Source organism: Mus caroli, unplaced genomic scaffold, assembly GCF_978045245.1.
Source record: "Mus caroli unplaced genomic scaffold, Mus_caroli_1 scaffold_15, whole genome shotgun sequence".
NCBI lineage: Eukaryota > Metazoa > Chordata > Mammalia > Rodentia > Muridae > Mus > Mus caroli.
Window position 1 is genome coordinate 17,207,368 of NW_028227270.1, and position 26,105 is coordinate 17,233,472.

The 26,105-nt window shown below is 37.3% G+C and overlaps 1 protein-coding gene across 1 annotated transcript; it reads right to left on the reverse strand.

Annotated features, from left to right (window-relative positions):
* Nucleotides 1-136: 136 nt before the first annotated feature.
* Trim23 (tripartite motif containing 23) lies at nucleotides 137-25,978 on the reverse strand. Its single transcript, XM_021180330.3, has 11 exons — nucleotides 25,813-25,978; nucleotides 23,562-23,724; nucleotides 19,545-19,666; nucleotides 16,714-16,992; nucleotides 16,149-16,331; nucleotides 14,520-14,735; nucleotides 11,035-11,169; nucleotides 4,915-5,044; nucleotides 4,348-4,458; nucleotides 2,862-2,986; nucleotides 137-1,763 (listed from the first exon to the last, which is right to left on the reverse strand). The coding sequence occupies exons 1-11, from the start codon at nucleotides 25,975-25,977 to the stop codon at nucleotides 1,584-1,586; spliced, it is 1,809 nt and encodes a 602-aa protein (XP_021035989.2). The 5' UTR covers nucleotide 25,978; the 3' UTR covers nucleotides 137-1,583.
* Between the last annotated feature and the right edge of the window lie 127 nt (nucleotides 25,979-26,105).

Below are 26,105 nucleotides of genomic sequence, written 5' to 3' on the forward strand. Positions count from 1 at the left end.
GTATTGTAAGAATAAGAACTACAAAGTTTAACAAAATTAGAGAAATAATAAAGTTCTTATTTTACAAGAAAAGCAAGTTCACATCTTAGTGCTAACATATTTTCAGTTACTACAGAAAACAATTCAAAGTCTCACAAATAAATGCAACATCTTTATTTTTCACAGTTACTAAAATCAGTCAAATATTAAATAATTTAATTACAAAGTATTACATATGCATACAAACTACTTGTAACAGCGTGAACAGTTACTTTCTTGAAAAACGGCAAATTATTATATTTTTATTTACATACTGCCCTAATATTTGATGGGCTTTATATAGTGCTGGTTCCTAAGTTTAAAAAAAAAAAAAAGTATATTTGAAAAAACTGAACCAGAACATTGCCACCTAAAAATCACTGTCCTTGTAACAAGTGCACTAAGATTTAGCTCTCAACTTCATCCTAAAGAGCATTGGTAACAGGAGGTCCACCGATTTAAATATAAGAAATCATGCTTCCATAATAAGAGTATCTTTTACAAATAAACTGTAAGAACACAAAATTTAACTTTTATTCACAACACTGCCATAATAAATGTAAACTTTTTATAAAAGTTTCTTTTACTTTAGACATGTTCTTCCTTTTAACTGAGACCTTGTCCTAAAGAGCCTTGATCCTTTTTATTGTCAAGTAAATGCACTTAACTTGGAAAACCTTGTTAAAGAAATTAGCATTCCCACTGTTTGAAAAACCTTTCCTAAGGTATAGGTAGTTTTCTATTTAGGTCTCGATGTGTTTATATAAAGGTGACAGGTTCTTCATGTGACTTATGACACTTTACCAACAAAGGATGCACACTACTTAGCCTAAGTAAATGTGTTGAACAACTAAAGGACCAATTTAGGGCTATGACCTGGAAAATAAAATTAGGCCCAGTCCTGGAAATGGTTCTTATGAGTAAAGATCAAACAACTTTCACAGTTTTATTGTTCTTAATTTAGTTCTGGTCTAATGATCAGGTCCACTTAGATAACATTTCATTCTCACTGTGCGTTATGCAAAATGCTTTAGGAGAGAGTTATAATAAAATTGTAGAAAAAATGCTTTTCTGTATTTTATGGACCCCAGCACTAATGATGTTATGCTAAATGTGGAAGGAAAGCCATCCTATTACCCCAGTATAGCTTCAATTCTAGTACACAATGGCCAAAGCCAATAAGAAGGTGGGTGGGGTAAAGAAGCCATACTTCCTCTGTTAGGCACTCCACTGGCTGTTCTTTCACTAAAATAAAGGACCTTCTTTCTACTCATTGTCTGTGACCAGTTGTCTCTCAATATAAGGACATATATACACTGAAAGTTTCCAATGCCTAATGTACCTTTTAAAAGTGTATATCCAAGAAACCTCTATTTAACCAATGTAACAGGTTCATTTAAATTTGCCACAGAATATTTTTTAAAAGCAATGGTACATTTCTCAGTCCAGGATTCATATATACACATACTAAATTAATTATCACATTTGAGATGTAGAATTTCTTAGAATGCATCACATGCAAAGTAACTGTTAACCATAAGCATGAAATAACTGCTGCATTAAAATCAAGCAACATCCAACACTCCAGCAGCTACAAGTTGCCGGGACAGCCAGTCCAACCCTTCGTAGAGCCCCATTCCACTTCGAGCATCACAGCCCTGAATATACCAACTCCTTCCACAGCATAGTTTGTGGAGACTGAGGAGTTCAGTGATTTCTTCTACTGAAAGTGCTCCAGCTACATCCTAAAAGACACATAGAGTATGATTTCTATCAATCAAGGAATCATTTTTCTAACTAATTATATAGAAAACTACTGATAACACTGTGATTGAATCCTAAACAAAACCAAAATTCATTTTCAGATTCTAAGATTAACTAAAAGAATTAAGAAAATGTTTTGGTTAGAATTATCTCTATATATTAAGGAATGAATAATGAAATCAATCATAGCTATGATAGGGTAGGTGGCGGAGCATCTTTTCAGAAACAAAGGGGAGAATCAGGAAGGGAGGCAACATTTGGAATGTAGATTATTTTGTAACTTTTTTTAAAAAAAATTTATTAAAGTATTAACTTTTTCATTCTATTCCATGATCAGATCTATTAATCTAGGTTTTCTTCATCCTTTAACTGAATTTAATATATGTTAGTTCATTCTATTCCATGATCAGATCTATTAATCTAGGTTTTCTTCATCCTTTAACTGAATTTAATATATGTTAGTTCGATGCTCCCTAAAAATAGCTATGCTACTGTTTCTCTTCCTGTTAATATTATTCCTTCACATATAAACTCAAATACATCTGTAAGTTCAATCCTATCATAATTTAAACTCCAATCATATGACCTAATCCCCCACTATAAACCATTCAAGGGATCAAAACCAAGGCCATGCATATGTTACATGGGAGCACTACCACTCAGCTCCAGCTCCAGCTTTTCCTATTTTTGAGACAAGGTCTTGATACATAACTCAGGCTAGCTTTGAGATTGCCATATATGCCAGGCCAGTCTAAACTCTTGATCTACCTAAATCCACTTTTACATACTTTAAGATACAACCTAATTTAGAATAGGTCTCTCCTTATGTCTCAGCATTCTATTAATATTGTTGCAGTGATGTCCTAATTTATTTATATTAGAATATAACATGAACACACACACACAAGAATGCATTTACTTGGTTTGTATGTGCATATACTCTACAATATCCAAGGTAACATTTTCCACAGCAGAAATTTACAAGTATCTATTGATTCTTTGATATCTTCTCAAATGACTTATGATATGGAATATGCAAAACTACTAAAGTAATAAATGTTGATATAAAAATTCATTACCTGTTTGTTGGCAAAAATCAAGAGTAAGGCATCTCGGAGTTCTTTTTCTGTTAACAACTTTGCAAGTTCACTGTGTGCTTCACTAATTCTGTCTCTATGACTACTATCAACAACAAATACAACAGCTACAAAAGTACACAGAAATTTTCAAGTTATTTATGAAGTTTAAGTAAATTAAAAAGTATTAATTGCTTTCATTATTCCTGCTAAATCTTATTTCCCTTATCTTCATTTAAAGGCTACCTGCCTACTTAATGTCAGCACTTAAAGCAATAATTCATGAAGAGTTTAGAGAGCCTCACAGGTTCTCCTCCTCTGATAGATTTTATAAAACTGGACCAAAAAAACCAAAAAAAACCACCTGTCCCTCAGAACCTGCCCCCTGAAAATGTGCTTAAGATCCCCCTTAAGGCTGCCTGTTCTTTACAAAAGCAAAGTGAGAACTCTTTAGGGAGAGGCAAACCGCTAGGAGGAAGGAGAAGTGTTAATGAGGCATACATATGAAAAATGCCATAATGAAACTCATTACTGTGTATGTTAACTTAAAAAGTTAAAAACAACAACAAAATGCTGAGTCTGGTAGCCCACACCTTTATTCCCAGCACTCAAGAGGCAGAGACAGATGGATCTTTATGATTTGAGGCTAACCTAGTCTACATAGCAAGCTCAAGGTCAGGTAAGACTACATACTGAGATTCTGTCTTAAAAACGCGAAAAAAAAAAGTAGTATAGAAAACTATAATCTTAAGAAATAGAAATATCACCATTATTATAAAATAGGTGTATGTAATACTTCATGGGAGGGGGCACAAATGTGTAGAATGGAGCCAGGTGTGAATAAAGTCTAGATGGAACCCTGGGATATGTGCCCCTTGGTACCTAGCCAAAACAAAGCCTCAATAGGTTCCTCTGGGAGTGCATTAATTATAAATCATAGTGTAGTGTTCTTGGACAATTATAGTAGATTAAATGTTGACCTCAGAATACACATGTACTCCACAAATTCAACTTCATGCTACATTACTGTCAGCAGCCACACCAATAGGAATACTGATAATAGACTTCAACATTAATAACAGCCAAGAGAAGCTAAGTATGTTTTTTATTCTATAATAATGGTGGCGCACGCCTTTAATCCCAGCACTTGGGAGGCAGAGGCAGGTGGATTTCTGAGTTCTAGGCCAGCCTGGTCTACAGAGTGAGTTACCGGACAGCCAGGGCAATATAGAGAAACCCTGTCTCGAAAAAGCCAAAATAATAATAATAATGATAATAATAAGAATAATAATAATAGCCTATCATGAGAGTATACTAAAAGTACATATTGCAGTTCTGTTATTTTTTCAATTAAAATAAAATACATTTATATCTTCCTCTCAAATTCCACATTAATTTAAATAACAGTTTTGCTAATTAAATCAGAGCACTTATACACTCATTTTAAGAATATTTTTAAGTTTAATAAAGAATATCAATCGACTCTTACCTTGTGTATTGAGGTAATAATGTTTCCACAATGGTCTTAATTTGTGTTTTCCACCCACATCCCAAATGGTGAATTTTAGATTTTTGTATTCCACAGTTTCCACATTAAAACCTGTTATTTTGTCAAAACATTATTTTATATTGTATTTAAGTTTAACAATGAATGACACACTAATCATAAGAAAATCTCTATTCATAGTTTTGATATAACAATAACTACTGAAGCCAAATAAACTCTACTGCTAGTCTCTGGGGATGTCTGCCTTTAATAGCTGCTGCCTGCCTACAACTTCACCCATCCTTTCATACACCTGCCAGCTCTGTGCTGCTGCCCTCCTCATTCCTAACACTGTCAGATTATCTAAGCTTCCATTCCCTCTGACTGTCTCATCAACACTCAATCCTTTTTGCTATGTCACCATGCATCTTTCAGCCTCACAACATGATCTCATTTTCCCCCTCTGAAACAATAATGTCTTAGTGCCAGAAAAGAATCACCTGAATAGCAATAACTTGATCAGAGAACCAGCTAGCTATTAGTCAGTTGCCTATCAATATTCAAACTTACCAATTGTTGGAATAGGTTGCATAAATTCATCTTGTTTTAACTTGAACAAAATGGTAGTTTTTCCAGCACCATCTAATCCTAATGTGACTACTCGGATTTCCATTTTGGGTCCAATATGAACTCTGTTGTCCTGTGGTTTTGAAAAATTGGAAGTCAGAATATAACAATATTTATGCTTTTTGTTTTCAACCGATGTGTAAACCCAGGCTGATCTCAAACTTCCCATACAGCCCACACTTGCCTCAAACTCATGATGTAAGGTACTAAGATTACAGTCATAGGCCACTATGCTAGAATTTAATTTTTAGTTATAAAGTACCTTTATTATTTTCATGCCTCATAGTCCTTCAGCTCACTGCAATCAGTGAGCTCTAAATCCAACAGTCTCATCAAAATAAATTCTCCCCATGAACAAAACTGTTCTTAAAAAATTATAACTGTCTTATATAAATTGAAATACATATATCCACTTTTGTTTGGTTTTGTTTTTTGCTTTTTTCGAGACAGGGTTTCTCTGTGTAGCCCTGGATGTCCTGGAACTCACTCTGTAGACCAGGCTGGCATCAAACTCAGAAATCCGCCTGCCTCTGCCTCCCGAGTGCTGGAATTAAAGGCATGCACCACCATTGCTCAGCCACATACCCACTTTTATTTGTTCAAATCCACAACTGAATCTTCTCTTAATAACATTTTTTATACTGTGCTAATAAATTACAATACGGTGGGCAGAAAAACCAAAAAAAAAAAAAAAAAGAAAGAAAGAAAACTGGACATAGTATTACCTGAGGATTCAGTCTATAAGAAATTGCTATGTCCCTCGAACACATGGGCACAGGGGAAAAGTTTCTGAACAGAACACCAATGGCTTATGCTGTAAGATCAACAATAGACAAATGGGACTTCATAAAACTGCAAAGCTTCTGTAAGGCAAAGGACACTGTCAACAGGACAAAATGGCAACCAACAGATTGGGAAAAGATCTTTACCAACCCTACATCTGATAGAGGACTAATATCCAAAATATGCAAAGAACTCAAGAAGTTAGACTCCAGAGAACCAAATAACCCTGTTAAAAATGGGGTACAGGGAGCTGGCTAGATGGCTCAGTGGTTAAGAGCGCCGACTGCTCTTCCAAAGGTCCCGAGTTCAAATCCCAGCAACCACATGGTGGCTCATAACCATCCGTAACAAAATCTGATGCCCTCTCTGGAGTGCCTGAAGACAGCTACAGTGTACTTACATATAATAAATAATTCTTTTTTTTTAAAATGGGGTACAAAGCTAAACAAAGAATTCTCAAAGAAACTGAGGAATACGGAATGGCTGAGAAGCACGTAAAGAAATGTTCAACATCCTTAGTCATCAGGGAAATGTTAATCAAAACAGCCCTGAGATTCTACCTCATACCAGTCAGAATGGCTAAGATCAGAAACTCAGGTGACAGCAGATACTGGTGAGGATGTCACACCAGTCAGAATTGCTAAGATCAAAAACTCAGGTGACAGCAGATGCTGGTGAGGATGTCACACCAGTCAGAATGGCTAAGATCAAAAACTCAGGTGACAGCAGATGCTGGCGAGGATGTGGAGAAAGAACACTCCTCCACTGTTGGTGGGATTGCAAGCTGGTACAAGCACTCTGGAAATCAGTCTGGAGTTTCCTTAGAAAACTGGACATAGTAGCCCGGCATGGTGGCGCACACCTTTAATCCCAGCGCTCGGGAGGCAGAGGCAGGTGGATTTCTGAGTTCGAGGCCAGCCTGGTCTACAGAGTGAGTTCCAGGACAGCCAGGGCTATACAGAGAAACCCTGTCTTCGAAAAACCAAAAAAAGAAAGAAAACTGGACATAGTATTACCTGAGGATTCAGCTATACCACTTCTGGGCATATACCCAATAGATTCTCCAACATATAACAAGGACACATGCTCCACTATGTTCATAGCAGCATTATTTATAATAGCCAGAAGCTGAAAACAACACAGATGTCCCTCAACAGAGGAAAGGATGCAGAAAATGTACATTTACACAATGGAGTACTACTCAGCTCTTAAAAGCAGTGAGTTCATGAAATTCTTATGCAAATGGATGGAACTAGAAAATACTTCCTGAGTCAGGTAATCCAATCACAAAAGAACACACATGGTATACATTCACTGATAAGTGGATATTAGCCCAAAAGCTTCAAATACCCAAGAGATAATTCACAGACTACATGAAGCTCAAGAAGGAAGACCAAAGTGTGGGTGCTTCAGTCCTTCTTAGAAAGGGGAACTTTCTAATACTCATGGGAGAAAATATGGAGACAAAGTGTAGAGCAGACACTGAAGGAAAGGCCATCTAGAGACTGCCTGGGGATCCATGCCATATACAGTCACCAAACCCAGACACTATTGCCAATGCTAAGAAATGCTTGTTGAAAGGAGCCTCATGTAGCTGTCTCCTGAGAGGCCCTGCCAAAGCCTTACAAATACAGAGGTGGATGTTCGCAAATAACCATTGGACTAAATGGGGTCCCCAATAGAGGAGTTAAGAGAAGGGACAGAAGGAGTTGAAGGGGTTTGCAACCCCATAGGAAGAACAACAATATCAACCAACCAGACTCCCCATCCCAAGAGCTCCCGGGGACTAAGCCACCAACCAAGGAGTACACATGGCTCCAGCTGTATATGTAACAGAGGATGGCCTTGTCAGGCATCAGCGGGAGGAGAGGTCCTTGGTCCTATGAAGGCGCAATAGATGCCCCAGTTTAAGGAAATTGAGGGTGGGGAAGCAGGAGTGGATGGGTGGGTGGAGGAACACCCTCACAGAAGCAGGGGAGGGGGAATGGATAGGGAGTGAGGGGAAATCAGGAAAGGGGATAACATTTGAAATGTAAATAAAGAAAATATCCAATAATATATATACATAAAATGAGGGGGGGAGGAAAAGAAACTGCTATATCAGCAATGGACCTGCCATGTAAGCATGAACACCTGAGTTTAGATCCCCAGCATGTACAAAAGCTTTATGTGGTAATACACAGCTGTAAACCCAGTACTGAGGGGAACCAGGAAGCCAAGACAAATGGAGCCCTAGAGATCCATGTTGACTGACAGACCTTGTCTCAAAACAACTGTAAGGCTCTTGACACTGACCTCCAGGTGCATGCACACACATGTATATGTACAAACATGGACATATAAATATCACACAGATTAAAACCTCAAAAAAGGGATAAATCAATTAAAAATAAATCTTGCTGTTAAATTTCCTGAAAAATGTGTTAGTAATACAATGCTGATATATATTTTTCCAGATATATATTGGATAAGAAGAACTGAAGAAATATATTTTTCAAGGAATTTTTTTTGTTATTTCTCTACTGGTAGGAACCAAACTCAGGGCATAAACCTGTAACAAACCCAGTATATCCCAACCATCCAAATACACTTTTGAAATATTTTATGGAGATAAATACTATTATTTTTTATATGCTATATATTATGGCAAGCTTTTTTCATTTTAATATATGCTGACCAAACTATTGATAGTTTAATTATAATTTCTGAACAATTTAACCAGTCTGTTAATTTAAAATAATTTCTGACTTTTTCATGTTTACAAAGAATTCTAAAATAAAATATGTATATACATTCATAGCTATAAGGCCTGAACCTCCTCTGAATAATAAAATGAAGACTAAAAAGTAAACATTTACCAGATTATGTTTTAAATTTAAGTAAAAATCTGTATAATCCTTCTTAACTCATATGTGCTATATGTTGTTAGAAATTATTATTTTGCTTCCTTTTTAAGTACTATTTTCTTTACTTTTTTGATTAAAAATTTTCCTGGATTTAATCCTTTTAGAATCGTACTTTCTTTTTAAATGTTAATATTTTTTAGAAACATATGAGATGTTCCTTTACATTCTACTTAAGCTATAATGTCCCATAAGCATCACCCTCATCTATATATGGGCTCTGAATGGAGTCTATACTACATCTCAGAAGCAAAATATGTAAAGACTAAAATCCAATGAGAACCCTCGATTTTAGCTAAGAAGCCATAGGGCTTGGGCTAGTCAGTATAAAACCAAGGAGAGAACTGGGGCTGGGACTAGTGAAAAGCTTTCTTACAATGGACAAGACCAGCTATGATCCCTAGTATTGCAAACAAAGATAAGCTGAGGCATTCTTAGTGCCCATCATTGTTCTTTGCCTTACCAAATATAACAAGATATAAGCTAGAAAATAAAATTCTAGTAAACTGAATCCAACAACCAATAAATTAAATTGTGATCTATACATACAGAGAAACAGTCATCAGTCTTAAGAAAAAAATATAACTCTTGACATACTATAACATGAACTTTCAGGATATTACCTTAATCTTCAACAGCCTGCCACAAAAAAGATAGATGTTACAATTGTTCCACTGAGATGAGGTTTCTAAACTAAAAAAATTCACAGGACAAATAGGAGAATGGTGGCTAGCAGGGATCAAACAGAAGATCTTTAAAGTATGTGTTTCAGGTCTGTAAGATAAAAAGTTTCTGCACCTCTGTTTACAACAATACTTAACAGCAGGAAACCATCATTTTAAAAGGGGTAAGGTTAAGGATGGAGCAATGGCTCAGTGTAACTGTTAAGAGTGGTTCTATGAGGAACTTGCCCTTAGCACCCACATAAAACCCAGGGTATGGTTGTGTGTGCTAATCCTGTAATCCTAGTGCTGCGGAGGACAGAGAGACGTCTGTGGCTTACTGTCCCGCAGTCTAGCTCCAGGTTCAGTGAGAGGCCCTATCTAAAGGGATCAAACCAAAGAATCATTAAAAAAAATTACACGACATCCGCCTCTGGCTTCTGCACACATTCTCACCTCAAACATGAACACATAATAGATAGGATGGTAAAGCTGTATATTACATGTTTTGGATGTATTAGATTATGGTAATTTTTTATGAAAAATAACTTATCTAAAAATTAAAGTCAAATCAACTGATATGAAGTGACCTTTAAGATGTACACTTTAGTAAAAGGCACTCCACCTTTAAAAGTGGAGAAAGTATATAAAACAAACATTTGTCTAGTTTTTTAAAGATGATTAACTAAGAAAACTCTAAGTGTTTTTTTATAGTAAACAGAGTGAAAAGCATCAGAAATCAGAGACAGAAGTGTTCCTGAATGAATTCTGCACTGCAGATTTGACTTTCAACTGTGTAAACATTTTGCATAATTATGTGACAAAATTATTTTTTAATCATTCCTAAAAACAGGAAACAAAATAGAGTTCATTAATGGTTTTTTGGTTTTTTTTTTTTTTTTCTTTTGGTTTTTTTCGAGACAGGGTTTCTCTGTGTAACCCTGGCTGTCCTGGAATTCACTTTGTAGACCAGGCTGGCCTTGAACTCAGAAATCTGCCTGCTTTCTGCCTTCCAAGTGCTGGGATTAAAGGTATGCGCCACCACCACCCGGCTCATTAATGTTTTTAAATCACTGGAACACATTATAAAAAGATAACAACACTTCAACCACATATATGAACCTTCTTTGGAGTCTCTCTCTCTCTCTCTCTCAAAACAAAAACAACTAAAAATTTTATTAGAAACCAGGCATGGTGGTGCACACACATAATACCAGTAATTGGGAGTTAGAGAAAGAAGGTTTAGGCTATACAGAAAATTCAAGGATAAGTGATATTGTCTCAATATTCTTTTACTTTGGAAAGAAATTTGAGAAATTTGAATTATTAGCTGAACATCTGATAGTACCAATAATGTATTAGAAATGTAAAATTTGAGCCAGGTGGTGGTGGTGCATGCCTTTAATCCCAGCCAGCCTGGTCTACAGGGTGAGTTCCAGGACAGCCAGGGCTATACAGAGAAACCCTGTCTCGAAAAACCAAAAAAAAAAAAAGAAATGTAAAATTAATATGCTTTGGGTACAATTCCAATAAAACCAGGAAATAAGAACAGAGAGACTTAGTCTGATTTGTTTCTATTTCCCACTGATTACAGTTTTTCTTAAAATTCTACAACTCATGAATTTCCTAGTGTTTGTTCTCTTTAAGTTGATTTATATTTCCTGCTACTCACAGTTTGCAGAAAGCACAGGTAAAAACAAAGGACAGTACATCACCTTTGTAAAAGTGACTGGAATACTGGCATCCAACTGAATATGATCTGCAACCTCTGTAAACTGCTGCTGCTGTTTCTGCAGTGTTTCTAGTAATCTTGTGATTTCTTGTTTTGCCAAGACAACTCTGCAATCATCCTAGAAAAGAAGATGGTATTTCTCATAGTATTTCTTTGAAAAATTGGGGATTTTTATCAACTTTCAACAAAAGACCTTTTAACATTACAGTCTTAAAACTAAGGTTTAGGAGCTTGGCTGTTGGTAAAAAGCCTGCCGCACAAGCATGAGAACGCAAATTCAATTCCCAGAACCTATGTAAAAAGCCAGGTAGCGTGGTACTTGCTCGTAGTGCTGGGAAGGTGTAAAGTGCATTATATTGGTAAACTGTCATGTGTTGTTTGAGCTCACTGAGAGACTGGCTCAGGAACTGGGTTGCTTCCCCCCTTCAGAGCCTAGACTATTTATGTTAAGTGTCTTCCAAGACCCCTTGTCTGGGGGGATGGTACCTTAACTCTGTGACAAGTAAGAAAGAGAAAGCACAAGAAATCAAGAATGAAAACATCATGTCTGTTAGGATCCTTATAGTTTCACATCACAGTCCATCCAGCACTGATGCAGTGGCTATAGAGGAGCACTGCTTACTGGGATACTCCCCATGACTTGTTCAGTCTGTTTTGTTACAGAACCCAGGGATGGCATTACCTACAGTGAGCTGGACCCACCCACATCAATCATCAATCAAAAAAAATGTATCACAGGGTTGCCCAGAGGCCGATCCAGTACTGAGCGTTTCCTCATCTGCTATCCCCTCTTCCAAAATCACTTCAGTCTCTGCAAAGTTGACATAAAACTAGCCAGCACTGATCATGTCCTTAGGAACAGCTAGAAGACAAATCCTTCTGGACATGTTACTGCTGTTTACCCTGTGATAGAAAAGTGGCTAGAGTGAGAGAAGTATGAAATTCAACCACAGGAAACTCATCCATGAAGAGAAAACTCAACTGGGAACTCCAGCTGCCTGCCTTGACTTCTACAGTTTATTTCTGTTGAATATGGTGAACACATAATTTGCTGATGTTATCTCTACCTCTGGCTATTTGTTCTTTTACTTGGAACCCTCACCCAAGGAGACACTTTGCTTTGCCCAGAGGTCTATCAACAACTGCAGCTAGCTGCCTTCCTGAGGCTTCCCCAGTCAGTTTAAGTCCCAGGTGAGACTGTTACATTTTCACCACTACTTGATTTCTCTGAAAGCATCATCAGCTCTGCTAAAGATTCTAGCTGGCTACCTTAAACGGGATTCCCCAGTCAGTGTCTGCTGGATGTTCTGAGCACCCAGATTAGTATTTTTCTTGCTGTCTATCTGTCTGTCTATCCATCAATCATCCATCTACCTATCAATCATCTATCACTATTTATTCTTTTAGTTTGGCTTGATATACACTTAACAAACTCACTCATTCAAAACGGAAGATACGGCTGTTGTAAATCATTCTCCAGACCATATACAACAGGAGTGAAAAATAAAGAGTATCCCTAAGACTCAGGAAGACCATATGAAAAAGGAGGTACACAGCACTCCTTAGGATGACACCTGAGACTGTCCTATGGTCTATATATGAACATCTGGACATACATATATACTTTCACAATACAGATGTAGATGCACACATACACATATATACATACATACATTCTTTTATTATTATTTTGAGACAGGATCTCATTGTATAGTCCTGGCTGATCTGGAATTTGTAGATCAGGCCAGCCTAAAACTCACAGAGATCAACCTAACTATGCTTCCCTAGTGCTAGGATAAAGGTATACACTACTACAACTAGCTATGTACACTTTTTATAATTTTCAATTTTTTATTTGCATACATTTATTAATAACTTCACATTTAAATATTTACCATCAATATGAATAAGAATGAAATGACAAATATTTGAAGTAGGAGAAATGGGGGAAAAAGGTGGTTTTTTTTGTTTTTAATGTATGAATGTTTTGCCTGAGTTTTTGTCTGTGCATCACATATGTGCAGTGCCCATGGAAATGCAATGAATCTATAAGAAAGAGCCCATGAAGTTAAAACTGAGCTTTTCAAAAACTTGGTCTCTTTATTTATGAACTTAGTCATAGGAACCCCAAGTCAAGAGCAACCCACAGCAAGTTGGTTCCCGTCATCTGGCTTCTGTTTCTTGCTCCCTATTAAAAAATACCCACCAGGCGTGGTGGCACACACCTTTAATCCCAGCACTCGGGAGACAGAGGCAGGCGGATTTCTGAGTTCAAGGCCAGCCTGGTCTACAAAGTGAGTTCCAGGACAGCCAGGGCTACACCCAACATGCCAACATGAATCTAGAGGACACATCTAGAATCTAGAATACAGATACTTGCACAATTCTAGCCCCAATATCAAGAGTAGAGTACAAAAGTAACACTAAAATTGAGGACATCATAATAAATGGCACAGATATTTGATAAAAATCTTGGTCATAAGCTGGACACATAGGAAAAGGAATCTCAATGAGGAATTGCTTCCATTGGCTTGGCCTGTGGGCATGTCTGTGGGGCACATTCTTGATTGCTAATTGACGTTAGAGGCTCCAGTCCATGGTGGGTAGGCCTGGGCTATATAATGAAAGTAGCTGCGCAAGCCAAGGGAAACCACTCTACTATGTAGCATTTCTCCACAGTGTATGCTTCAATTCCTGTCTCTACCTTCTTTCCTTGGCTTCCCTCAACAATGGACTGCTCCCTGTAAGACAAATAAACCCCTTTCCAGCACCAATATGGTTTCTGCCAGCATTTTATCATAGCAATAGAGAACAAGCTAGGACCACATCAATCTCTAAAAGTCAATACGACAAGGGCTCAACAAGAACCATGGCTAAGAATGAGCTTGTAGGCCAGCAACACTCTAAACAATGAGACTTGTAAGAAAATTTGGTTAAAGTTCTAAAGTATAATTTGAAATCAGCATAATTATTAGCAACGCATCAGTAAAGATAAGATATAGATTGCAGTTTTTCAAGAATTCCTAAAGCAATAATTATCCCTAAATCACTCACATGTTACACTTTTGTTAGGACAACCCTGAATCTCATTTACTAAAAAAAATTAAACCATCTGTAAACTAGGTAATGAATTAAAGATCCCAAGAGTAAACATCTAAGTTAGACCTTGCAGAAGGAAGCCTTCCACTGAGAGAAAAAATACACTGTACACTGAAAACAGAACATGTGCAAATGGCCATGGCATAATTGAAGAGTCCTAGCATCAAAAGCTTTGGGAAAGGAAAAGCATATGGACAGGAGGACACTCAAAGGGTTGGTGGAACAATTTGAAGTTAGAGGCCATGTCCTAAGACCAATGCTAACACATTCAGTAGAACCCAGTCACTAAGTTGATAAAAGAGAAGAACATATCTCTGATAACTGTATACTTGACATTAAAAGACAGCCTAACCACATTAAATTACCGACCTGCTGCAAAGTCTTTTCACAATGGAGACAGGCTGTTGAGACCTGGGACAAGAGAATAGTCATATCCTCTTGTTGCTGCCTAAGCCAAATCAGTTTTTCTCGAACATGGGCATCAACAACACTTAGAGCCATTTCTTCTTGACGACAAAGAGTTTCATGTAAATCAGAAAAATAAGCTCTGACACATGATCGGGCATTCTCTGCAGTACCTGGGACCTATGAAGACACAAGTACATTTTTTTTTAAACTTTACTGCTTTCCAACTTACTGTTCCTGAGCCTGATCCCCCAAACTCCCAAACCTTAATTCTTCTGTCCCTTCACTTCTAGCTTCCCTCTTTTTTTTTTTTGAAAGATTTATTTATTTTATGTATGAGTACAATTATAGCTGTCTTCAGACACACCAGAAGAGGGCATCAGATCCCATTACATATGGTTGTGAGCCACCATGTGGTTGCAGGGAATTGAACTCAGGACCTCTGGAATATCAGTCAGTGCTCTTAACCGCAGAGCCATCTCTCCAGCCCCCACAAGTAAATTTTGAAACAATTTAAAACTTAAATACTTTATATGTAAAATATTAAAATTTAAACACCATCTACACCCATATAGACTTTAATCTCTCCATTAGACCTTTCTGTTTAACTATGACTTCGAATATTTAACTGTTTATAAATCATATCTAAAGCAAAATGGAATCTAATCTCCGGTTTTCCCCATCTCCAAACCTAATTACCTCTATCTCAGTAAATAGTAACTTCATCCAAGTCATTCAAGTTAGAGAGAGAGAGAGAGAGAGAGAGAGAGAGAACAATTTATCCTTAACATCTCTTTCATATTCCATAACTAGTCTTAGCAAATTCTGGCGACTATAAACCATTTCCAGAATCTAGCCATATGACCACCACCTCCAGCAAACTGGTCCTCACAATCAATTTCTCATCTAATGACTCATCAATTTCTCATTTCTCTTCCTGACCAATCAAATTACCCTCCATGCAATACTGATAATTAATGCTTTTCTTTAAAATCTCAAATCCCTCTTCTTTGTTACTCCTACTCCAGTACTGCAGGACATAAGCATCTCTAAACTAGATGATTTCAACTGTGTCTTAACAGGTCTTCCTGTATCCACACTACTTCCTTCCAGTTCACTTTCTATATTTAACAGCAACAATTTTTAATGTAAATCTTGTTCCTCTGTCAATATTTTCATAGCTCACAATTACTCTGAAGCTGGAGTGCTAAAGTCTCCAGCATGACTAATAGGTTCTGCAGTGACTTACGTGGTCTTTAACTCTTCAATTTTTCTTCTTGTCAAATCCGGCTCAAAGCTCCAAACACTCCCAACCCACTCTTCTTTTTGACGGAATTCCTTCAAATCTGAGTTTAAACATCCATAAACTACACCATAAGTTATACCTCCTATATACTACCAAGTATATTTCCCTACCCACAACACAAAATAATTATCAAGCTTAAAACTTTCTATGATAGATTATGAACACCATTTTATGTGCAGCGTCCAGTATAGGACTAGCACATTGTAACTGTGCAATACTTACAAGAATATGCAAAGATGAGAATGAAAAAGGTTAAGAAGATAAAGAGGGAAAAAAAGAATCCATACATGTTCTGTGTGAGCCATTCCAATTCCATCTTCTACTATTTGTTCTCCTCCTTCAATGTGCTGAACAATCCCAACTAATTTTCTGGAATAATCTGAGATTTCCTCAGTGAAGGTCCGTATGCAGTGAGCCATGTCTAAAATTGATGCTCGGATCTGGTTAGCTTCTGGTTCCAGTACTGAATGCTATAAATACAATGCAATTATAGGAAAGAATTCATAGTGGTATATAATGATTTGCAACAACTACTTAAAACCCTTTCAATATAAATGAACATCAGTCACAGTGGCTTTGTAACCCATTTCAAACAAGTACAAAGTAAGAAGACAAAAAATACTAATTTATTTTCATTTCTTTTTAAGAGATTTATCATGAAGACTCGCTGAGGTTATACCATTCAGAAATTAAAATCCTCAACTTTTCCATGCTACTGAGACCAACTCATTAATCACTTAACTTTCTTCAAAAGCTAAAGGTTATTTATGTCTTTGAATAAATAATCAGGTCAACAAAAACAAATGAAAGGCTGGTAAAATAACTAATCATGCAACTGAATTAAGTTCGTACCTTGTGACCTTGGTGTTTTCCATATTCTTTGCAGACACAGCACATGAGTGGACTAGTTTGACAACCTTCTTCCAAGCAAACAAACTCAATGGCATGCACCTGGTGCTGACAGCACATGGTTTTCTCATGAGGTTTATCAGCTAGAGGCACACGCCGATGCTTTGCTAATGTCTTGGTAGAATGAGTGACTTGAGAACACTCTGAGCACAAGTGAGTTGCACACACAGTGCAATATACAGATGCAACGTGAGCTTCATCTTCATCACAGCGAATGATGCTCTAATAAATAAAAAATTAATGCCTTAAATTTGAATCCACTCATTAAAACATGGCAAATTTTAACTACAAAACCCCACAATCTTTTCTACTTAATTTCCCAGGCTTATATATGAGATTTAAAAAGGAAGTAGGTTAAGTCAATCACTAAGGAACTGAACGAGAAAACCAAAGTAAGCAAAGCAAAATGGTCTTCAAAATATGTGGCTTCTAGAGCTAAATGGAGTTCTGGAAACTTTAAACCATGATGCAACAACGCATTACTAACTAATACAGAAGGAAGGTACAGAAAATAACCAGCTACAGCTTGATGAACAAATCAGTGGGATACAGCTTAGCTAATTGGTCACCTGAGTCCTTTAACCAACTAAAGTTCAACTTCAGTTAACTAAATTATGCTTAAACCCTTTATTGGTTTGGTCTGTTGGACCCAGAATATGCATTCAGTATCTATGGCCTCACACAAATTTTATTTAATAATGAAAATATATTGGTAAGTATAAAGGCCATGTGCTACCTATCCATCTAAAAACTATTTTTTCAGCAAAGTAAGAAGCTATTTCTGAGACTAATTATTAGCATGGGATATGATTCGGAGGCAAAAATAAATTTATTCTCATGAATACCCTTTTTACCCCCAGGGCTAAGTTGAACCAGAACCTTATAAATGCCAGACAAACAGGCTGCCGTTGAACTACAAATAAAAACATCTCATAGATTCACAGACAGAACAAAGATCTCTTCCATTTAATTTTCAGAAGAAGAAGCACAGAAACCTTATTCTTTAAGACAGACTTAAATTCCCATTGCTTGAGTTACTTGCCATGAGTGTGCATAAAAAGAAAAGCAGCACTTGCTATATAAATAACCTGATATTAAGGTATGGAATTAGCTATGGAAATGTTGAAAATACAAGATACCCTGACTTAAGATGTGAAGTTCTGATCTCAGTAGATTTTGAGAGATTATATATTTTTCCCGAACATATACAAGTACATTGTAATAGCTGCACAGGTGACTGGATTACAACAACGACTAAAAACCACAGATTTAGAAAAGAATAAGTTCTTTAAGTCAGCTGCTAAATATTATTTTTAATATTCTTCAAGTATCAAAAAGCACTTTGTTTGTTTGTGATGCTGGTGCTCAAGCCCAGGGCTTCTTCCATCGTAACCAAGTGCTCTGCACTGCACAGTATCCAAAGCCTTTATAAAAGACATTGAAGTGTGTAAAATAACTTTTTACATAGTATGGAATGCTTTGAAAACTTATGTATATTAGAAAGCTGTCGTTGGCAAAGGAAATATTTTGTGTATTTTTCCAGAAATAATTAGACAGTATACAAATGATATCATTTATTGTCAAATTAAAATTTAAAATGACCCAAAGATTGAAACAATTTATTTTGCAATAATAATGTATATTTGTACCATAAAATTCTCATATCTTGTTTTCTAGACTTTACAAATAATTTATGAGATCAACAGTACATTATATTCTAATGTTTTTAAAATAAAGGAAGAAGGTACAATATATATGAAAGACCTGCAAAGCTTTAATAGATGAGTGATGCTTCAATTCAAAAATCATTTTTCTAGCTCATTTTAAATAGAAAGAAACCACCAAAGGGAAGTGCAATCAGTCTGTTGGAGCTTTTTCTTCTTAAATCAAATATGCAGTTTTTAAAGTCCAAAAGTAACACTATTAACAGTTATTTACTGCAAATATTCTTTTAAAAAAAGAGATTTATTTATTATTATACACAAGTACACTGTAGCTGTCTTCAGACGCACTAGAAGAGGGCGTCAGATCTCATTATGGGTGGTTGTAAGCCACCATGTGGTTGCTGGGATTTGAACTTAGGACCTTCAGAAGAGCAGTCAGTGCTCTTACCTGCTGAGCCATCTCACCAGCCCACAAATATTCTTCTATACAGAAATCTTCCATTTGTTAATTAAGCTGTGCAGGCCATTCTTAAAGCGCTAACAATGTGTTGTCACTTGTTAACGGATTGTCTTGACAATCCTTAGCAGATATCTGCTTGTCGGCATGGCATACATCAAGCGGACGATTTCACTTGTTTCTCATTGTTTAAAAAATATTCAACAGTAGGAACTTCCTCAGACTTCACTGTTACACTTAAACTAGGCTCTCCTCTGAATGGAATGGTCTCTTATAAAGGTTGTCTGTTTTCTTGTACTTTGCTGTTGAGGTTCAGCTTTAAATTTTCGGTACTAATATAAACATTTCTCTTACTCTCTCACAATGCCCCACCTTACAGGCTTTCCTTACACATGACTCAATCGTGACACATGACTCAATCGTGACAAGGGAGAGCTTCTCATAAAGCACACTGGGCAAAGAACAGCAACAAATTTAATTTCTGTTTCATTTTTTAAAACAGTGGCCACTTTAGAATCGATATGTAATAAAAAAACTTGTGTTTCTAAAACCTCACAGATACAGCAAATAAGGTACTATTGTACAAATATTGGAAAATATTTTAGGGTAAAAAAAAATCTTGTAATAAATATTTCAACAAGTCCCATCGGTACCTCTCCAGATATCCCAATGGCTTCTTCTGCAGCTCCATACTGACCAATGTGCCCATTTTGCAAACGTTCTAAAAGCTCCAGTAAAGCAAAGTTCTTTTTCAAACCCCATACACCTGAGTCTCCTACAACAAATATGAGAGCAAAAGTAAATGTAACAAAATGGAAATATAGTCAAGTTACCTCATACCTAGAGATTAATTTCTAACACACATAGTTCAGTCATTAACAATGTCTAAAAGGTGCCAGGAAAAGGGCTTGTTAATGTTACAAAAAACTCAGCACTACAAGCAGACACATACCTTACAAGCTTTTCAATTCACTTTTGCTGTATAAATGAAAACAAGTATTTCAATATTTTTCAAATACTACTTTACAGCTACCTACAGTAAGAAATACATTTTTTTTATTTATTTATTTATTTATTTATTTATTTTTAAAGATTTATTTATTTTATTATATGTAAGTACACTGTAGCTGTCTTCAGACACTCCAGAAGAGGGCGCCAGATCTCGTTACGGATGGTTGTGAGCCACCATGTGGTTGCTGGGATTTGAACTCTGGACCTTCGGAAGAGCAGTCGCGTGCTCTTACCCACTGAGCCATCTCACCAGCCCAGAAATACATTTTATATCACAATCCAGGAATATGTGCACACATATACATGCATATTTGTGCACACGTGCACGCACACACACACACACACCAGAAAAATAAAGTCCCACCAACTAGGGGCTAGGGAGATGGCTTAGTCAGAGTTCAGGTCCCTCAAATCCACATAAATGGAAGTGGGTATGGTGGCTCACTTGTTATTCTGGAATTAAAGGGTAAAGACAGGGGATCTCTGAAGCAAGCAGTAGCAAGGTCACCTGCATACAGACCAATAAAAACACACAAACAGCCACACATATGAAGACATACAAGAATGAATGCCACCTATGCATTGATAGATTTTTAATGTAAATAATGCTGTGTTCACTCTATTTCTGTTTAAAGATATTATAGGGGAGGAGTTCAGCTCAGTAGCAGAGTATGTACTCAACATGTGCAAGGACGGAGGTCACCAGGGTCCTGGCCTGTTTCTCATCCTTTTTTCCTTAGAAACAAACCAAAATCATTCTGTTGTTTAAAATGAAGCTATGTTTATCCCCCCCCCCTTTCTCTGTAATCTGAGCACTCAAGCAAGTCTTCCTCAGCTTTGCTGCCCCTCTGCAAGGTCTCTTCCTTATTTCTGTGTGTCCCATGTAGTTTACAAAATGGCCCACTTTAGATGCCATTTTGTTGTGGTAAATCTCCAACCCAAATATGCCCAGGCAATGAAAACACGACTCAGTTAATATGAATACATGCTGTGCGCCAACATTGGGCAGATCTACCACTACACTACCATCTTCCACATTTATGAGACTCCTTAGAACTTGCAGTTTCTCCAGGCCTTGTGCTTCTGCTCCGCTTTTCTTCTTCCTCCTCCTCTGCATCCTCTCCCTCTTCCATTTTCTCCTCCTCCTCTCTCTCTCTACATTCCTCTCCACCTTCCCTTTTATCTGCCCAATCATCAGTTCTTCTTTATTTTACAAATTAAGGTGGGAAGCAGGTTTACCTGAGTACTGACTCATTCCTTGTTCACAACCACTCACAAGAGAAAGGAATTAACATCAAATATAATTTGCCCCAGGGCTATCGCAACATTTCCCCCTTTCTACCCAATTAAAAGATTGTTTTATCTCATATATAAATGAACATAACTGTTACTATTTTGTAATTTATAAACTACAAGAGACCTAACACCCAGTCCATCATCTTTGTTAATTAAATAGAACCTCTGTCATCTATCCTTACTTTTAAAAACTATAGTTCTGCACCTGGCTATGTCTTGGCTTTAGGTTGAATACCATCTGAAAACCATCCTCTCAAATCTGACCCTCTCAAAGCAAAAAGCCTGGGCTGCCTAGGAGACTCTGTAGTTTTTCAATCCCATCAGAAATCCAGGAACGACTGATATTAACTGAAAATATATAGGAAGCCTAACACAGCTTTCAAAACTTAGCCAATTTATAGAGACCACTGATCACTTGGATAGTCCCGTACTTCAACACGTTGGAACATTGGTCCTCATCTATTCCATTTATATAAACAGTTAAGCATTCAGAACAATCATTTAAAAATATGGCCTTGAAGAATTTCCCAAAATTCAGTCATTATGTAGGAAACATACAAACTCCCAGGAGTAACTCACAATTTTGTAGCTGTAAAAAATAAATACAACTCTACAACTTTATGGTTTTAAAAAACACAGACTTGGGTGCTGGTGAGATGGCTCAGTGGTTAAGAGCACTGACTGCTCTTCCGAAGGTCCTGAGTTCAATTCCCAGCAACCACATGGTGGCTCACAACCATCCGTAACAAAAATCTGATGCCCTCTTCTGGAGTGTCTGAAGACAGCTACAGTGTACACACATATAATAAATAAATAAATCTTTAAAACAAAACAAAACACAGACTTGGCTGGGCAGTGGTGGTGCACGCCTTTAATCCCAGCACTCAGAAGGCAGAGGCGGGTGGATTTCTGAGTTTGAGGCCAGCCTGGTCTACAGAGTGAGTTCCAGGACAGCCAGGGCTGTGCATAGAAACCCTGTCTCGAAAAACAAAACAAAACAAAAAAAAAACTAAAAAAAAGCTAAAAATAAACAAAACACAGACTTGTATTGTTCCTGCAAATCCTCAGGGTTTGGGGCAGATGAGAAAGCTCTGTTCCTCACGATGCATGCTGAGGAACACTGAGCATCCACTCATGTAGACCACCTCACTGTTGCAAAAAGGAAGATTTACCTCAGATCATCGTCAATCTTAAAGACCATTATCTGAAAATTGACAGTTTCCACTGCTATTACCTTATGGCTTATAGTAAGTTAATATTATCTGTGTAAGATCATTAGTGTTTTTCATTAGCTTTCTAGGAAATAGACAGCCACAACCTTAAGAAAACATGTTAAAGCCATGTTTCTTAGTATTTTAAAACCTAAAATAGAGACACCCGTGCTTTCTTCTATAGATAGATAAATTATTCAATTTTTGACATATAGTATGACTCCACTAATCTTTTACAAGTTTATGCTATTTTCTATGTGTGGATGTGTGTGCACACACATATATAAGGTGCCACAGAGCAAGTATGGAGGTCAGGAGTCGGTTCACTCCTTTCACCAGCCCTGGTCTTAAGTACTGATAAACACCTAAGGGGAAAAAAGTCAGCCTTAAAAAATATTTTGGGAAAAATTCTTTTATCTTACAGAATAAATTAAGAATTACATTAAACTGTGAAATAACTGTTCAAATGTTAATGTTGTACTTTCTAAATCTGAGCCAGTGAGATAGATCCTTGGATAAAGGCATCTTCTGCCAACCTGACTGGATTTGGGTAAACCCATACACACACTTTTACATTTAAAATATGTCAACACTGATTCCCAAGTAGTTGTAAAAACATGCAAGGACCTAGCAGGCCATGGTGGTGCACACCTCTAATTCAGGATTGGGGAGCTAGAGGCAGACAGATCTCAGTCAAGGCCAGTCTGATCCACAAACCAAGTTTCAGGACAGCCAGGGCTACACAGAGAAACCCTATCTCGAAGAAAGGAAGGAAGAGAAAAAAGGAAGGAAGGAGCGAGGGAGGGAGGAAATACTGAGTTGAATGACTTTATATTTTGATTACCTTTCATTTAAAAAAGAAACCATGTTCTGTATTCAGAGCACTAGTAGGACTTAACCTGGGATGAACAAGGGTAGCATATACTTCTGATACTTCCTAAAGCTTTTTGTGTTAAGCACAGGCTATGGAAGTTTCAGATTCCCACTGGCAGTTAAGAGTGGGCTTACATTTAGGACCTCATCCACCTTAGTAGAGGCTCAGATTGTGAAAGCTCTTTGGAACATAATATAAAAAGTCAGGTGTAAAAATTTGTTTTCTGTGACACTTGTGTTTGAATAATTTTTCACTTTAACCTCATATAATTTCCCTACCTAGGTCTGTTACTTGTCGATCAAATGGGCAACGTATTGCTCTTCCATGCAGAGGCAAGCGAGTAAGACAGTCATGACAGACTGTGTGGCCACAGAGGAGGAGGCGAGGAACTTTATCTCCTTGCAAAGAGAAGACATCTTCACAAACCCCACACTCCAGAACCTGTATGTGAAACAGAAACATGTGCCCTGTAAACACTACTGAAACAATATTCACATATTTTAGATTTAAAAACAATGGACCAAGCCAGGCATGTTTCTTAGTATTTTAAAACCTAAAAAAGAGACACCCTTGCTTTCTTCTATAGATAGATAAATTATTCAATTTTTGACATATGACTCCATTAATCTTTTACAAGTTTATGCTATTTTCTACGTGTGGATGTGTGTGCACACACATATATAAGGTGCCACAGAACAAGTATGGAGGTCAGAAGACAACTTGATTCTCTAATACATTTAGACTTAGAAACTGAGATACAAATTTCTTTTACTACAATTAAACTGGTAATTTGTAGTTACCTCCCATACTGGTAATAATTCAAAAGAAACTTAAATGTGGTATAATTCATAGGGGGAAAAAACAGAGATAAATATCTGCTAAATGTTAAAGAAAACTTTATATTAAGATTTCAGTCTAACTCATTAGAGAACAAAGAATAACTACATCAAGATATTTTTTTCAAAAAGTTGTTAAAGTTTTGTATTAATAGAAGTATAGGAAAACAATTTCACTGACTGATACAAAAAGTTTATTGAGTAATAATAGCATCCATGGACACAATTTAGCAGTACTTAAGGAACTTACTCTAAACTGCGTCATACATACATGACAGGATCCAAGTGCTTTTTTCCTTGTTGCTATTGCTGTTTCTGCCACTGGGAAATCTCAGGTTCCTGCACATAGCAGGTAAATGGTCTACTAGTGAATCCCATCCCCAGTCCACATATGACAAATCCAGTTTGTAACTCTTTAAAGCACTATTTTATCATTAAATAATTAAAAACAAGCAAAGATACATATAAATACTAAATTAAAAGGGAAATTATAGTGCATTCATTTGCCATAACTACAACTATTATGTTTTTCATGTATATATGCAGAATACTTTATGAGTAAAGTAAAACGAAGTGTTAAGGAGAATTAGACATGATATTCCAATTATAGGAAAAGAATGACAAAATATTCTGCAGGTATTCCCATTTGGCAAAAGCACAATTCAAAATATTAAATCTCAAGCAAAAAAATATGCTTCATGAGGGCTTCTCTAAATTCCATCAACACCAATAAAATACGACTGATGATAAATTGTAGGCATAAATTCCTCAAAAACAGACCTTTGCTAGAGAGAGACAGAGACCGAATGAGATATCTACCATTTAACGAGTTAAAAGAATGTCCAACCAGACTTGGTTCACTGTTATAAATCCAAGTGTCCATTAAAATTACTTCTGGGAATTTAAAAAATGTCCTGACGTCAACACACTCAGAAAGAGTTGTTGTTTAATCTCTTGCCTACAGATAATCTTTCCAAGTGACTCCCTAAACCACATGCCCCTTTTAGATCTAGGTTGGGGGGGGGGGGAATGAACTTCACACTTGTACTTAATTTTTAGTAAGTGTAACTTGTAAATAGACGGTAGAATCTTCTAACCAGAGAGTTATGAACTCCATACATCTAGTGGTAAAGCCCAAATGTGCTGCAGTTGGAGAGTTCAGAAGTTTCCATTCTCTACTGTTCAGAGGCAAGGGGCAATGTTGAATGGCAGACGTTGACAACCAGTAAACTCTGGGCCCTTAGCACATACTGTATTAACTTAAACCTAGGGTTCCTCCCATGTAAAATGCGAATTAACATCTACCTTTTAAGTAGCTATTTGCGAGGTGACCCATCTACCATAGTACTTGTCTATTGCAGTAAGTGTTTAATACAACCAAGTCAAGTAAGTAATGCCTGTTGAGGCATCACTAGAAGCAGAAGACTAGGGGAAAGACTAAATAAATCCAGGTCAACTTTCACGCGATGCTTTTCACAAACAGCCCCACAGACAACGTTGACACTTGAGTTAGAAGACCAGGCAACTTCAGCTCCGCGGGGCAAGGACCGCGGAGGGGCGGAAAGGCTTGCTACGCCCACCAAAGGCCGCGCATCCCGCCCGGCCAAGCCTGGGCCGCACAGTCGCGGCCAGGTCTCCAGGACGAACCGAAGGGAGGCCGCAGGTGGAGAACAGAGCACGCAAGTTCCCTCACCTTCACCACAGCCGTCCCCCGGCTGCCCTGCCGCCCACTGTCTACTCCAGCTCCGGGCTTGTTTACAGCGAGGGCAGCCATCCTGGATGGAGCCGCGCCACAGCTGCAGGAGAGCCTTTTACTGAGAGGAGGGGTTGAGCGTCCTTCCCAGAAGCCTCGGCGCATGCCGCCCTCACGCATGCGCAGGATAGATGGCGAGCCGTTCGGTCCCTTCTGACCTTTTCTCTCCCGTCAGTCATTGGCTGTACGGCTTGCGCGTGCGCACTGTTTTTTCATGAAGGCGTCTGCGAGTA

Coding starts and splice junctions, on each gene's coding strand:
- Trim23 (XM_021180330.3), bottom strand. CDS start 25,977: ATGCGCCGAGGCTTCTGGGAAGGACGCTCAACCCCTCCTCTCAGTAAA. Junction 23,725..25,812: donor GGGGGACGGCTGTGGTGAAG/GTGAGGGAACTT, acceptor TTTCACATACAG/GTTCTGGAGTGTGGGGTTTG. Junction 14,736..16,148: donor GAATGGCTCACACAGAACAT/GTATGGATTCTT, acceptor GTGTCTTCATAG/GTCCCAGGTACTGCAGAGAA.